At 41.7% G+C, this 15,417-nt stretch overlaps 1 protein-coding gene across 50 annotated transcripts in view; it reads left to right on the plus strand.

Moving 5' to 3' along the window:
* SORBS1 (sorbin and SH3 domain containing 1) overlaps positions 1–15,417 on the plus strand; it is a 164,655-nt gene that overhangs the window by 127,787 nt on the left and 21,451 nt on the right. For 45 of the 50 annotated variants that reach the window (XM_088059985.1, XM_088060006.1, XM_088059992.1 and 42 more), the window contains 6 exons: positions 1,102–1,216; positions 4,386–4,469; positions 7,127–7,192; positions 7,773–7,874; positions 9,201–9,250; positions 12,104–12,279. In XM_088059985.1, the coding sequence (XP_087916111.1) occupies positions 1,102–1,216; positions 4,386–4,469; positions 7,127–7,192; positions 7,773–7,874; positions 9,201–9,250; positions 12,104–12,279 (593 nt within the window). Of the gene's footprint in view, positions 1–1,101; positions 1,217–4,385; positions 4,470–7,126; positions 7,193–7,772; positions 7,875–9,200; positions 9,251–12,103; positions 12,280–13,874; positions 15,396–15,417 lie in introns of all 50 variants that reach the window. The other 5 variants (XM_088060017.1, XM_088059999.1, XM_088060003.1 and 2 more) reach the window with 5 other exon arrangements.

The raw sequence follows: 15,417 nt of genomic DNA on the forward strand, positions 1-15,417 counted from the left end.
GGCAAACCAATGCTAGAATTTTCACCAGATTATTCACCAGAATTTTCTCTGTGGTTGGAGTCTTAAGCAGACAAGTTCGTCTGGATAGGAAAGATCATCCTTGTTGAAATTAGTACATTGTTTGCATGCCAAGCATTTTGGCTGTCATCTTGCCTTTAGAAAGAAAAAAAATAGTCTGTCTCTCCTCAGCCAGTGGAGAGAGTTTAGGCAGTTCAGTGGTTTGTTTCTGTCCTAACCAGATCAGAAGGGTAAGGGAGAGGAGACCTGGAGCAACAGTTTTGGATAGATGCCTCACTTTTGTTTGGTGAATTCTGGGTGCTGTGAATCCACCCACATACACATTGCCCATCAAAGACAACATGCCAAGAACAAAAACAGAATTAGTTTATCATCTTAAAAGGGCTGATTTCTCAGCTTATTAGAGAGCATTTGTTATTCTGCATTAGGTGTTTGATTGTGTCAATTTTGAGACCAGCAGGACCTTGTAGGAAATGTATCTTGAATGTTTTGTGACTGTTGTTTCACCTCTGTTGTTACAGGCACTGCACAAAATTATAGCTTTGGATAGTCAATGGACTGCCCTTAGCCATATTAAGATAGAGCAGCCTCAAATAAATCATTCATGTCTCTAGAAAAAACCTCCTCCTGGAATCCAGAGTGCCCTCAGAATCCAGAACAGTGGTAGTCAAGTAATCAGTGATGCGGCTAAAAGGCAGAAGTTTAGCAAAAGGAATTTAATCTGAGTTCTGCTCAAAGTTTGGACATGTTTATATTTGTGAGTTTAGTTGAAGCCCATCATTAAGCTGTTTCCAGTGGGGAAAGGTTTAGAAGTCTGGAAGTTTACTGAAAGTTCTTAGAATAACTCCCCTCTGCTCCAATTGTTTCAGCAGCTGAGCTCTATCAAGCTATGCCTGCAACAGATGAACAAATACATGTCCAGAGCCCTATCTGAACTGTTCCTCTTGTAGCAGTCGCCTTTGCTAGGTTAAAAAAAGTACCCTGATTAAATCATAATTAATGGGGTAAAGTATCTGTCAAAATGGAGTGTTTGTCTCCACAGAAACCACAGTATTTTGGGTTAATTGATCTTTCTTTCCTTAGGACTGACTGGGAGCCTCCAGACAAGAAGGTGGACACCAGGAAATACCGTGCAGAACCCAGGAGCATTTATGACTATCAGCCAGGGAAGTCCTCAGTTCTGAACAACGAAAAGATGGTAATGTTTGGTTTATCCTAGTTTGTGGTTTTATCCTATGATTATGAAATACTCTCTAAATGCTTGTGTGGTTCTATTAGGATGGGATTCCTTATGCTTGCATTGCAGTGCTTGTGTGATGTTTTTTGAAAACTGCTCTGCATAACTTCCTAACTTTTTTGTTCTCTCTAAAGCAAGATCCAGGGGGATTGAGAAGCTTCTTTCCTTTTGGACATGTTGTTTTCCATGTTAAGTATGGATCACTAACCCTAGTTTTTAATCCATGTTTGACACTGACCTGTTCAGCAGCTGTTTTGCCAGCTGTACTTTTTCTAGGGCACAGCAGGAGGGTTGAAGACATTATGAAACAGAGAAGGCAGGTTTGGTTTCTATGTTCCTCTGATGCTTTAAACACTGAACTAGTTTTTAGAGAGCCTTTAGTGTGCCTCACTTGATGCCTTTGAGGTGCTTTAGGATATGGCCATCTTCCCTGTGCTGCTTCTTTCCTCAGCTGGATCTCACCACTTCTGTGGCAGAGGTAGCAGGACTGAATGTGAGCTCTCCAGCTATGGTGGAATGTAACGTGGCATAGTAAGTGAGCTGTTAGCAATTTCAGTCTGAATTAGTAAGCAATGTTGTGAATTGTGACAGCAGGGGACATACAAAAGTCTCTTTCTTCAGCCTTGGCTGAGAATACTTGACAAGAGACCGGCAGAGAGGTGATGCTAACCTCATCAGCCACTCCTGTGTAAATCACCACAGATCACCTAAGGTGTCCTTCCATGGTGCAAGTGTGACACTGCAACTGCTAGAAAATACTGAATGATGTTAATAGTGTACAAAGATAGTGCTTAAAGATATAATTGTTCTATAAAGGCATTAATTTGAAGGGTTCAATTAGAAGTGCTAATTGCATGTGAGTTTCCAAATGTAAACTGGACTTTGTACCTTAACAGCTCAGACATTGATCCATGCATGGAATAGGTAAAGGAATGCTCCTGAAAAACCTGCCAAAGATTTTACACAAGAGTGAATAGCAATTTAAATCAATAGATATGTAAGAATCAAGTCTGATGTGGGACCTGATGCTTCTCTTTAGTATTTTGGTGGGTTTTCTTTTTTCCTTCAAATGTAATCAAGGTCCATCACTTTTTGAAGATCCTGCAGCCAGCTTCTTTTCACACCCGTGTCCCTTCATTGACTTCAACAAAGTTGCTCCTGATGGGAGCATGATCCTAGTGCCTATTGCAATGGGCAGTGGATGACTCCCTCTTGATACTACTGGGTGTTGGCTCAGCCCATTAGAGAAGTGCCAGTGAGGAGTGGTTTGAACATGGTATGACACCTCCATTCCTGCAGTCCACCCCGGAGCCAGATTTCTGCTGACTTAAGCATCAATTTTGTCTCACGGTAAACAGACAAGATTAAAACTTGTGGCAAAAGGCCGGCTTCATCTGTGTACTTTAGCATTTGCAAAAGGTCTGTCATCACCAGTGGCACTGTTTCCATGTTGAGACTTCATCAGGTACTGAACTGAGCTGTGGTATCAGAGTCTAAAAGCCACAAGCAGAGCCATCACCAGCATAAATGAAAAAAAATTGTATGTACAGAGCGCATCAAAACCAAGATGAAAGTGATAGCTGTGTTACTTCCAATGCTGTTTTATGAGCTTTAATATGAAGCCATAGACCAGAGAAGAAAGAAGGCCTTGGAATAGTAGCTTCACAGTCTCCATAAGTCTCAGTAAATATTACACTACTATAGTGGTTAGTTACTGCCCCTTTCAGAGAGGTGCAGGAGATTTGTGAATATCTCCTGGAATCACACCCACAGCTGTGACTATCAGAATTGCAATCCAAAACTATTTCAGAGCATTGAATAGCCTCCTGTTGACATCAGTGGGTTTTGTTTTAATGTAAAAACAGTTATATGAGTACTTTTAGTTGGAGTACAGTAAATAAAAGATAGAGGTATTGATTCCTTTATTTGTGCCTTTAAGAGGTAGCCAAATGATTCTCCAGGCCATCAGGCATTAAACATGACGTAACTATTTATTTTGCATTGCCTCTCATTCAGCATCAATCCTGAGCTCTTTTCCTAGAGGTTTTTTTTTTGTGATGATAAAGGCTATGGCAGAATCTGGGACATCTGAGTCCAGCACTGTTGTCAACTGCCTCAGTAACCCGTAACAAAATTATTTCCATGAGGACACTGTGCGTCTGTGTGGCTCCTTCTTCCTTGAGATGGAGCACTTGAGATCATACTGGCACAGTAGACATAATGTGCTTATATTTTTAATGCACTGAGATCCACTCTGTCTTAGACCAGGTATACTGAAATTCAAGAATTAGCTAGATATCTTTTGGGGAGTGGTACCTCAGAAGCTTTAGCAATGGACTTTTATTTTCTTACCTCACCAGCAGTGTTTTTAAATAGTTAAACTGTTTCAATTTTTTATTTTTTTTTGCTTCACTAAGACAGATGGTATGAATGAAAGGGAGTTTCCTTTTCAGCTGTACTGTTTTCTGTCCTGTCTGATTTTCCTTCATTGTAGTTTTGTCTGGTACTCTAACATTTATTTGTGACGAAACATGTAATATTGTCGCTCTATCCATCCTTTCAGAGATCTTTCAGGATGCGCTCTCTCTGACATGTGTCTCATATGATTTAGAAAACCACCTTCCACTCTGTTTGCAGTGTATAGAACAGGGTTTCTCACATGTTCATGTGCTGTTAAAGATGCAGTATTTGATTCAGGTCTTACCGAGTCTCTCTTTTTCTTAAAGAAATTAAGATTAAAAAAATAAAGTACGTGCAGCTTTGGACTTGATAAAAATGTCTGACAGTAGGACTGAGGGACTTCTTGACTCTCAGCTCTTCCACTGAGTCTCCCTGTGACTCTGGGCAAGCTGCAAAGTCTCTCTCTCTATATGGGTCTTCTGACCTGTAAAATGCAATTCATTCATATTCATGTTGCTCACAATGATGCTATTTGGCTTAACTGATGTTTCCAGAGCGGTTCATGGCCTTTATGAGAAACATGTTATAGAAATTCCAAATTATAAGGCTAAATATCTATATTTTAGAATGGAAGCCATGGGATCTGCATCTCTAACAGTCCCTTTCTGTGTATTCTTTGCATAATGTTATCCTTCTCTTTCTTCCATTCCCCTATCACCAACTCCTTTAGACTCGGGATATAAGCCCAGAAGAGATAGATTTAAAGAATGAACCTTGGTATAAATTCTTTTCGGAATTGGAGTTTGGGAAACCGGTAAGTTTGATAGTTGCAATGACCAATGAAGTCAACCTGCCTTTTTTTTTTTTAATTTATTTTTTTTATGATTGTCACATCTCTTTCCTAGGCCCTAAATCTGAAACAGCTGCCTTACTCATTTTAAGATGTGATTGTACATTATGTCATCCTGGTACTAACATAAAGCAGCTGTTCTGTGGCCACTTTTAGTGTTTTGAAGCCATTTACAAACATTCCCCACCTTCCAGCACTATGTATCAACAAGGTAATATTTTTTCACACACGATAGTTCAAACTGCATTTTTGTTGCATTCTTAAAAGTCCTTATTCAAAGCCCTTATTCTCCTTCTGACAAGATCTAGGGTGGATGATAGGTAGCTTTAAGTCAAGGAGAATTATTTATTCCTGTCCCTGGCTTGTAAACTACAGGTCAGTAATTTCCAGCTTTCCATAAACAGATCATGACCTTGTTTCCTGCTTATTTCCTCATGCATGTAGTTGCCCATTGCATAAAAATGGGGGCATTAGCCTGTGTTGAATAGCCCTTGCCCTTCCCTGAAACCAAAGGAGTCTGAGAACAGTGTTCTTTCTTTTCAAATGGAGCTGTGTTGCTATGTGTGGAGAGAAAAAAAAACAGCCTTGATTTTCCCTCTGGAAAAAGATGAACTAAAGCTTAATTACTCAACAGGACAAAGAACATTTTGATGGAGGGAACACATCAGTGGTCATGGCTACCGGAAAAAATGTGACTTTAAAGTGTTTTATGGCCTGGTTCTTACTGATTAAACACTATTAACTTAGTTATTAAATACTGTTTAGTAAGCTACTCTTACTGCACCAGAGGGTCAGTATCAGTCTCTCACATGTATTCAAACATAGTGATGGTTTGTCATTTCTGCTTTCCCCTTGAGGTCACTAGTCAAATGCCCATGCACAAAATTTTTGAGTGCTACTGAGATTCCATGTGTGTACAACAAAGTTTTAAGGTTCAGTACTGTCTTCAGAGGGAACTGCACATGGACATTAGAGATCAGGTTTCCTTTAAATCTAGTCTTTGTTCTGACAGAAGTGACAAAGTTCCTCTGCAGAGAATGTAGCTACCTGGAGTTGTGTTCTCACTCTGATCACATAATAAAAATAGTGTAATTTCTGCTTAAAAGAAAGGGTGTACAGTGATTGAGTAGTCCAGTCTTTCATAGAAAACTATGTTTTATAGCTTATGGATCTTCCATCCTAAGCTAAAGAAGTTTCAGCAGCATTTGAGATGAGATCTCCTAATGTTTAGGCAGTAAAAGTCAGGTAAATCTTACCTCACTGAGGCTTTAAAGTATTGTCAATTTAACTCTTCACAACTTGTCATAGTTTAATGTTTCCACAGTGAGAGGAAACCTGTTTATCTTTCCTGTCATGTAATTAACAGCCATCTACTTTTGCAATGAGTGAAGGTTTGTCATCTCTGTGGTCCTTCAAGTTAGTGTGAGTTAATGGAAAATGTGTTAAAGAAAGAAGAGGATTTATGCCCTTGGTCCTTTCTACGTATGGGGGGTCTACCTGTTCTTTAGAAGTGTGGATTTGTGCTTTTAGTCATGCAGCCTTGGCCTTATTCCAGAAGAGGGTATCTCAGGGCAATCTGTCTCTGATAAGTTCCCCCCCTTGCTCAGGGCACTTTTGTTAAGTGCTGCTCTCTTATAAGGCTTGCCTTGAACTTGCTTCAGTTCCAAAGCCATGCAGCCGTGCTCCCCAAGAGCTATGCCAGCTCCTGAATGTCGATGTCCATCAGTAGTACTTCAGTGTCAGGCACTTGAATTCAGGATGCCATCTCAGACTTTTATAGCTGGCAAAGCCTTCTCTGAGCTTTGTTGCCGCAGCCCAAAGAACATGCTTTTTGTAGCTTTGCTCACTCCAGTCATGGGAGTCCAGTCTGGTCTTTTGCTCCAAATAATCCTTCCTGATACTTACATGTGCATCCAAACAGGAAAGAAATTAATTTTGAAATTGACACTTTCAGCTGTAGAATGAATTTTAAATAACTAGTTCCCAAACTTTCTTGTGTCCCACTCTGTCCACCAAACATTCCCACAAACGAACCCCCAAACAGTGAAATAAAAAAATAACACAACATTCTCATTGCCCCACAATGCCACCATGGGAAAATCAGCCATTTGTTCACATGGTATGTATTCATACGCTGGTGGAAGTGAGAAAGATCTTCCCTTTTCTTTATCAAAGGCCCTTGTTTTACCCTTTCATTTTGAAAAGAAGAATGAGCAAAACAAATGCTTTTTATGACTGTGTGGTTTTTCCCCCAATTTGGTTTTGGTTTTTTGTTAAGAATGCTTTAACCAGCAGCTATGGGCACCCTCTAGAGAGTCCAAAATCCCTTAGAGCGCCTTGCAAAAAAAATTTCCGAAAACATTACTGAACACAGCCCCTTCCACAATGCATGTATGTTCCCTTTTGCCCCCCATGATTTCTTGATATTTATGCTATAGCAAATTTATCCCTCTTTCTCTCTCTCTTTCTCTGTTGTGGTTTGTTGTTATTTTATAATTTCTTTTCAGTGTTGATGCAAATTCCCTGTTGTATTTCCCCTCTGTTCTAATCCAATTTCCATATTCTCTGTGATGTCTTTCCTTATCTTCATTTCCTCATTTCCTTCCTCTGCTTTCCATCAGCCTCCAAAAAAGATTTGGGATTATACTCCTGGAGATTGCTCTATCCTTACTAGAGAGGATAGAAAGGTAATTGTGTCTCACATATGTTGCACTACAGCATCTAGCGCGTTTATATGTGTGTATGTGGTTTTTTGGTTTTTTTTCTTGTAGCATTGCTTGGGTTTTGTGTGCTTGTGAGTGATTATTTATTTTTTTTTAATTGGGCTTGAGCTCATTAGCCTAACAATTAAGTAGCTAGTAAATTGATTTAATAAACAATTCTTAAATCATAATCAGCCATAATTTAGAGTGGTTGTTTTGCTATCTTCACTTGCAATGATAATTATACTAACAGCATATTGCATATTATTACAGTATCTTTTTTTTTTCTTTACAGGTGGGTTTTATAACTTTATGGTTTGTAGAAATAGATTCTAGCAGGCCTGCACATCTCTTGATTTTAATGTTAATTGCCTAAAGCTATTTCCTCTATAATGATTGAAACATGATTAATTGCTAGTGATTTTCTGTGTATTGTCCATACCACCTTCCACTTTTTTCAATTAAAAAGGCTTTCTTTTTTTTTTTTTTTTCAAAATTAACATTCCTTTGGTTTCCCCTAACCCTAAGCATTGTTTTCCCATTCTTCTTCTCCTTCTTTAACCAGAGTGATCTAGAAAAAGACCTCTACCTCTACCAGACTGAGTTAGAGGCAGATTTAGAAAAAATGGAGAAGCTTTATAAAGCACCACATAAAAAGCCACAGAAGGTATTTCCTATTCTTTTCATGCTGCCAATCCCCGTTTCCAAACTCTCTGCTCTAATCTATTCACTGCTGGATGATTATTAAATGAGGTTGGGATAAATAATGGTCCTGAGCGTTCTGACTGCATGGCTTGCTGTGTTGCTGTCAGAAATAATAGAATGTGATGCTGAGAATCCAGCTTGAAATCCATTTCAGATACAGTGATTTCCTCTCTCACCCCACCACCATGTTCGCATTCAGCTGCCCCCACCCCCATCCCAGTCCCCATTTCAGGTTTAGAGTTCAGTGTCTGCAAAAAAAACCCTCTTTTTTTCACATGAATAGGCAGCAGCAGCAATCAGCTTAAGATTCTTGGTTGGCGTGTCACGTCATCATCTCGTGCCTTTCAAGCGTGTTGCCATCTACTCTCTTCATACAAGCCCAGCTCTCTGCTTGGAGCTCACGCCTATCCAAGATTTTGGATATTCCTGAGAGATTTTACACTATTTTCTTTATGCTGCACCTTGCCATGGTCTTCTAGGGCAGGTCAGCTGCTGCTGCTTCGAGGGTCTGCAGGACTCGAACCATGAAATCATAGATTAATTGGTAACACGCTGTTTTTTCTTTTTTTTTCTGTTGCTGATTTTTTTTTGAAGCTGCGGCATTTCACCAGGACTTGGAAAAGCTCCTTTTTCAAACCCAAGATTTGCTTTTTCTTCCTAGATAGAAATCCTCACATAGATGAGGGTACACCAAATATAGAATTGCTCCTAAAATTGCCTTGAATTTTTAAATAACATGTCTAAGCAGCGTTAGATGGATTTAAAGCAAGCGGCTAAGAACTGGCTTTTGCTATTGAACCTGTGCAGCTGGCATTGCTACTCTTAAGTAAGGAAACTGAACTGAAACATTGCTTTTCTTTTTAGAGCTTTGATATTTTTTGAATGCTGAGGAATGTATTGTGCTGCAGAAATGTAATACACCTTTAAAGCGAAGGCGGGCAGTGACCGGTTGGGGGAAAGCTTGGGGAAATAATTATGAGCATGTGTCTCCTGGTCATGGCCCAGCTGGTTATCTCTTCTTGCTTTTGGCTTCATTCACAGTGACTCATTTGCAGACAAAAGAATAGTCACTGCACTGTGCTAAAAACCTGTCACTGCCCTGAAGGAACTCACGAAAATTGTTGCTTTTCTGCGAAGACATTGACAGCTTAAATTGCATTTAGATTTAAAACCTCAATGTCTCCTGTAGGCTAATATTGAAGCAATAGATGGAAAAATTACTTAAGCAAGCCTTTTTCTTCTCACATGTAAATGCATATCAGTGACTCCTTTGTTTGGACTTTTGCAGAATACAGCAGGTGTTACTCCTCTGGAAACTTCCACAGACCATTCTTCCTAGTAAGTTTTTCAATTGCTTGTTGATGTCTCTTTTACAGTCCGAGGTCATGTAGGACAGAGTGTTGGGCACTGGAAATGCTTTGGCTTTTGGGGGGATGGATACAGACAAATGCATGTACCATAAGAATTTTCTGTGTGCTTTAGGTGAGTCCTGGTACATTGTCTGCTTTTTGATCCAGAATGAGTTTTGAAGTGATTACATGAGTGATTGCATTGTCTAAATAAGATTTGCTGATTGTGCTAGTCAGTGGCTTTAGGAAAAACAACAGACCTTTAACTTCATCTGATAAATTTTGCAAATTAATTGTATCTTCATGCAAGATGAATGTTACTGTGTGGAATACACAAAATTGTTTGTTACACATGTGTGATAGATTAGTTGCTGCTCGATATTCCATGTTAAATGCACCAGATCAGATGGATGCAGCTGATGAAAGGCAGTAATTTTCCAGCCTACAGGAAGGGCGCAGTGGTAGGAGTAACAATATATCTCAAAGATCTGTTGGGCACCACTTTTTCAGCAGAATATGTAATGAACAGTATATTCTGTGTAAATGAGTTGTACATGGAGCTGGTTTGTTTCAGAAGAAGAACACATGTACACAAAATCCAGAGCAAGATGCTGAGCTGTGTGGAGTTACTTGAGTCATCCTGAGTTATTTGAGCCACAGAGCCAGCCCCTACTGTGAGCCTGCTGCTCCTTGTAATTTTACTGAATACTCATAGACAGTGATCCCCTCTAAGAGGGTGGTTTGTTAAAACAGGCAGGTTCTCCTCCGGATGTCCATTAATACCATGTGTGTTCACTGCCCCTGTGGGGGCCTTAGAGGTCTCCTGTACTTCTTTCAACACAGTTTCCTTCTGCCTGTGGTCATTCTGCTGGGAAGCCCACACAACCACTGCAACTGTTTTGTTTTGGTAGGAAGAGAGCAATAAATTAAAGGAAAATCTCAGAGATTGGCATGAATATCTTACATTTGCAAGCAACTGGTAAGGTTTCTGCTCATGGCAGCACTATCTGTGCCACACAAAGCATTCAGAAATGCCAGTGGAGAGGAAACAAGCTGAGTATGCGGGGAATGGGACACAAGAGCGAGGCCCAGTGGAGTTGCATGTTTTTCCCTGCTGTTAGAGAGCAGAGAGAACAGATAGCTGGAGTTTATTGTTTTGGGGTTTTTTTTGCAGCGTTGCTCTCCCTTCATTCACCTGATGTTGCAGGCTGCTTTGACTCTAATACAGTGCTGCATCCTGGCCTGAATAAAGGAGCAGGTAGTAAAGAGGTTCTGCCAAATTCCTCCTCTATCTCCCCCAGGTTTAGTCCCAAAGGAGGATTTACCCTTTGTTTTTTAGCAGCTAGGCTAACAACTAACCTCAGGGCAGGTTATTATTCCCTGCAGCAACTGGCTGGGTTTCCTCTGATACCTGACAAAGAGATGCACTCTTTATCAAAGAGATAGCCCTGATAAACAGTAGCTTTGTAGCTATATGTCTGTTTGGGCATTGTCTAGGTTGAAAAACTGACAGTATTCCCTTTCTCTTTCATGGTGCTTTTCCTGAGCTTTTCCTTCAGAAAGTAATTTATGTGGATTTCATATGACCTGTTCGGAAACTAAATTCATCTTTGTCATCTAGACATTGTGTAATTCCACCTCCAAAGCCAGTCCTCTGGTGTGTTTAAAGCTTTCTCTTTACCCCAGAAATACAGCATCTATCCAAAATAAACAGATACATGTACGATTTTATCTGCAACAAACAGATACAACCACAAACGTTTCCAAATTCTCATAAATTTGAATCACTCTTTGACATCAGGATGTGAAATATTTTTATTAATTGGAAAATCTGTGTGTTTTTATTTTTTCAAATTTTCCAGCAGTCATGCTTTGGCCCCAGAATAGCTTTGTGCGAGACTCCATCTTATTCTGAATAGCCTGGTTGAGCACGAGACCTGGTATCCGATTAGCTTAGCTTTTAGGAAAACAATCTGCCTGATTGCTTAGTAAGTTTTTTGCACCTGGAAAAGCCATTTATACCATGGCAATGTCAGTTATTCTTTTAGAGAGAAAACAGGGAAATCTAGAAATCAGATGTGTGAGCATACTTGTGCTTAGCTTCATGACTAGAAAAGGGATTTGCAATAAATTTCCAGTCTTTAAAAACCTAACGGATTAAAATTGTACTAATTTTAACAGCATTCTATTTACATATATGCATTCTAGACCTAGAATCCAGGTTTTTTTATTCCTTGTAGTAGAAGGCAAAGCTGAACAGAACTGTGTGCATCTGGGAATTTCTCTGGCAATTAGAACAGGATAGAATCCATAGCCCTTTACTATTGCTTCTCTGCACAGCCCCTCACTGATGGGCTTCAGAAACTGTTCAGGGAATCTTGAACTGTAGTGTGATGACTGGGAGGCTGAGCTGGGTGAGATGACCTCCTGAACAGCTGTGCTTTGTAAGCATAGGACAGGTGTGGCTAGTGTTTAAGGAGAGAGAACTGGAAGCTGGAAGGTTTTATGTACTTCCATCTAGCCAATGAATTTCATTGTGTCTGCAGGGAAATCATACATCAGCTCTGTGACTGCTGTCTCATCTGTAAAACAGAGGAGTGCTTTTCTGCTGCCTGCTTCCCAGGGAACTAAGACTGGAGAGTTCCCTCAAGTGGAGGATGCTTTGGTAGTCCCAAATGCAGAACACTATTGCAATGTATTCATAACCTCTTAATCAGCGCCAGTTCTTCATACACAGTCTATTCTGCATTCACAAGTGCAGTTTTCTCTTACTTAACATGATGATCTCAGCAAGCAGGTGTGACCTCCTGGTGTCCCTCTCCTTTTTTTTTGTGTATTCTAGCTCCACTTATTCACCCAACTACCACGCAGTGAAGAGAGAGTCAGAGCTAGCTCTGGGGGACCCTGCTGCCTTGGAGAATGAAAGGCAGATTTATAAGAGTGTGCTGGAAGGTGGAGATATCCCATTCCAGGGGCTGAGTGGTCTCAAGCGACCTTCGAGCTCTGCTTCCACGAAAGGTAGGTGGTTAGAACATTAACCTCTTCTCTGTTCTGCACAGTGTCAAAAGCCAGGTGATATGGGCAAACTGTTGCAAGGTTTAGAGCCAGTTCAAGCCAGTTGAGATTTATGCTGTCCTTCTTCTTTGCCATCCCCAGTGTTCCCTCCTTTTTTCTCTCAGACCACAATGGCCAAGATTTTTAATGATGCCTTTAACTGATCCAGGTTCCTCTTCTCAAGAGAGACCAGCTCCCTCTATTGAGCACCTCAGCCACAGCCCACACCCTCATGTTCTACTTTAAGGCTGCTTAGGCTGGCCTTGCTATCCATCTGCTCCCACTGCCTTGCCATTCTAGAGCCCTTCCCTGCCTTTTCTGTTCTTCCCGCAGCAGAATCTCAGCAGGCTACATCAGTCTGCTGGCCTGGCTACCCTGGTGTAGCTGGTGCCCTGTGCTCCACAGCCTCCTGCCTGCCAGGGTTGTGCAGAGAATGCACTGACACTCAACCCACTGACACTGAACCAGCAATTGCTGGCTGAACCAGTCCTGCAGGCTCCAGGAATGCGAGCCAGAAGAGACCAATCTCCTTCTCTTCCCTCCCCCTTGTCTCTCTAAAAGAGACAAGGAAGAGCATGACTCCCATCAGGGAATTGTACTGGGGAATGTATCTCTGAGCCAACTTCAACCTAAAAATGGCTTGAGATGGGGAGAGGACTGGAGAAGGAATGTGCTGGGTTTCTGAGCTGCTCTCCCTAAAAATAGTACATCATACCAAAAAGGTCTCTCTGTCTCCATCTTCCAGCTGTTTTTCAGCATTTTGTCAGGCCTGTAGGGCAGGGAGTCAAACTGGATCTGAACAAAAAAATCTGTTTAAACAGTTCCCCAAACTGCAATTGAACCTGAATGGTTATTTTGACATTTGAATTTGAACTCAAATCGGAAACAGACCTAAAAACTGCAGTCTATGCTGAAACCAGACTGAATCCTATTGAAAAAAAAAAAATCCTGATCTGACTCCATGGATTTTAAAGCAACCATGGCCAACCACATTGTCTGAAGGACACTCAGCTTATTCCTAGTATGGGGAATGTCTAAGCAGGCATCTCTTGGGTGAGGTCTGCTGATGTGGTGTGCTTGTGCTAGCACAGTCAGCCTCTGACTGTTTTCTCCCTCCCAGGAATAAAATGTTTGGCGAGCACTGTGGTGAGACCATAGTAGGTGTGATTACAGGCTTGGTATTAAGCTGTTTTTGCAATGTTAGTGTCTCTGCATTCTTGCTGACACCCTGATCCTGCCCAGAGTTCAGCTGCCCTTTTCCATGGTGCCACAGCTTCCCTTGAAGCTCATGATGCTTAGCACTTTTTAGGAGGATACCTTAAAAGTGCTCCAGATTTGCTTCTGGCCAAGCCTCTCATTTTAGAAACGTTAGCAGCACTTTACCTACTCCTGTAAGCGTGGCTTGTTTTGCAGTTTCTTCCTGCTTTTCTTTATGTTTTGGAATTTTGTTTCTTTAAGGTGCATTTTATGAAATCCAAGCATGTTCTTTCTCCTTTCTCAATAGCTTTCTAGCACTTAAGCTAACAGGTTGTATTTATTTTATTCTGCATGCTTACCAGTGGATCGTAAAGGTGGGAATGCTCATATGACTGCACCCTCTTCAGTTAATAGCCGAACCTTTAACGCTAGTCATACCGGTATGTTAGGTCACGCATGTAAACATAAGAAGCCCTTATCAGCTGCCAAAGCCTGCATTACTGAAATCCTCCCTTCTAAATTCAAACCCAAACTAGCAGCTCCAGCTGTTCTTGTGCAGGACCAGACGGGTATCTTGCTGTCTCACGAGAAAGCTCAAAGCTGCGAAAACCTTCGTAGCTCCACGGCCTTGTTTGATAATAAAAAGGCTTTCATGGTAGATATAGGGGAAAGCATAGAAAACATCTTGATGAAGTCGAAGCAAGAGTATGCCATCAAATCTGGCAGTACCATGAGTCTGCAGGAGTATGGTACCAACTCTAGGAAAGGCTACCTGTTTGCTGCCTCCAGAAAGAGTGGGATGGAGTTCACAACACTCTATAAGGACATGCACCAGATCAACCGGTCCAGGATCCATTTGGACACAGTCTCCTCCTGCAGCGTGAAGGATATTGCATCTCAGTTTGAGAATGAAGCAAAGGACAGGATGGAGCACAGCCTTAGTCGAGAGGATTCAGAGCAGATTCCCAAAGACACCGTTTCCTCCCGTATCAGTGCCTTTGAGCAGCTGATCCAGAGATCCCGATCAATGCCCTCACTTGACTTTTCCATTGGGCAAAACAAACCTACCACTTCTCTTCAGTCTAAAACTTGTCTGAGTGCTGCATACTCTGCAGAGATCCTTCTGGATTTGTCAAAAGCACACCAAGAAGAGAAGGATGTTGCCAGCTTTGCAGAGAAATCCTCCCTCTCCTGCAGCAATGTGGAGGACACGGCTTCGGATGTCAGTGATGTCATCCCCATGGACACGCTTTCAGCTTGCACTGATGAGATAGATCTTCTCTCAAATGCCTCTAATGACAGTGGCGGCAGCAGCAGCAACCTGAATGGGCCTCAGAAGCATAAAATCAACAGATGCAAAGGCGCATGCCCAGCTTCCTATACCAGGTTCACTACTATCCGAAGGCATGAACAGCAGCAGGTCTCCAGGAACCCTGACTCCAAAGGGGATGTCTATGGGGACAGACACATGCTCCCCAGAAATGTGTACCTAATGAGCCCACTCCCATTCCGATTGAAAAAGCCCTTCCAACACAAATCCTGCAGAACTCCGCCCCCAGACTGCCTAGCCAGCCTGGCAGTGCCCAGCCCTGAGAACCCAGATGACCCCATACAGCTGCAGGGGAGTGTAGGAAACAAGAGTCACCACTCCCAGCACCAGCTTTGCTCCAGAAGTGGGCCTCTTGCTCCCAGGCGCCTGTCCTCCTTTGACATTGTGGAGAGGCTTAGCTACTTCCCCACCATGGGATCTAGCCGGGATAGCTTCGTGGGCCGGGCTGACACTCCTGACTCCTTAAACAATGGGAACCCTGTTTCATATGCCCTCTACCACAGCCTGGACACAAACAACAACCCGCAAAGTGAACTTGGGACGTACCTAGGAGGTGGTTTTTGTGTTCTTTACCG

Source organism: Pseudopodoces humilis, chromosome 9, assembly GCF_049639895.1.
Source record: "Pseudopodoces humilis isolate 2021_Gansu_Grassland_sample_001 chromosome 9, ASM4963989v1, whole genome shotgun sequence".
Classification (NCBI taxonomy): domain Eukaryota; kingdom Metazoa; phylum Chordata; class Aves; order Passeriformes; family Paridae; genus Pseudopodoces; species Pseudopodoces humilis.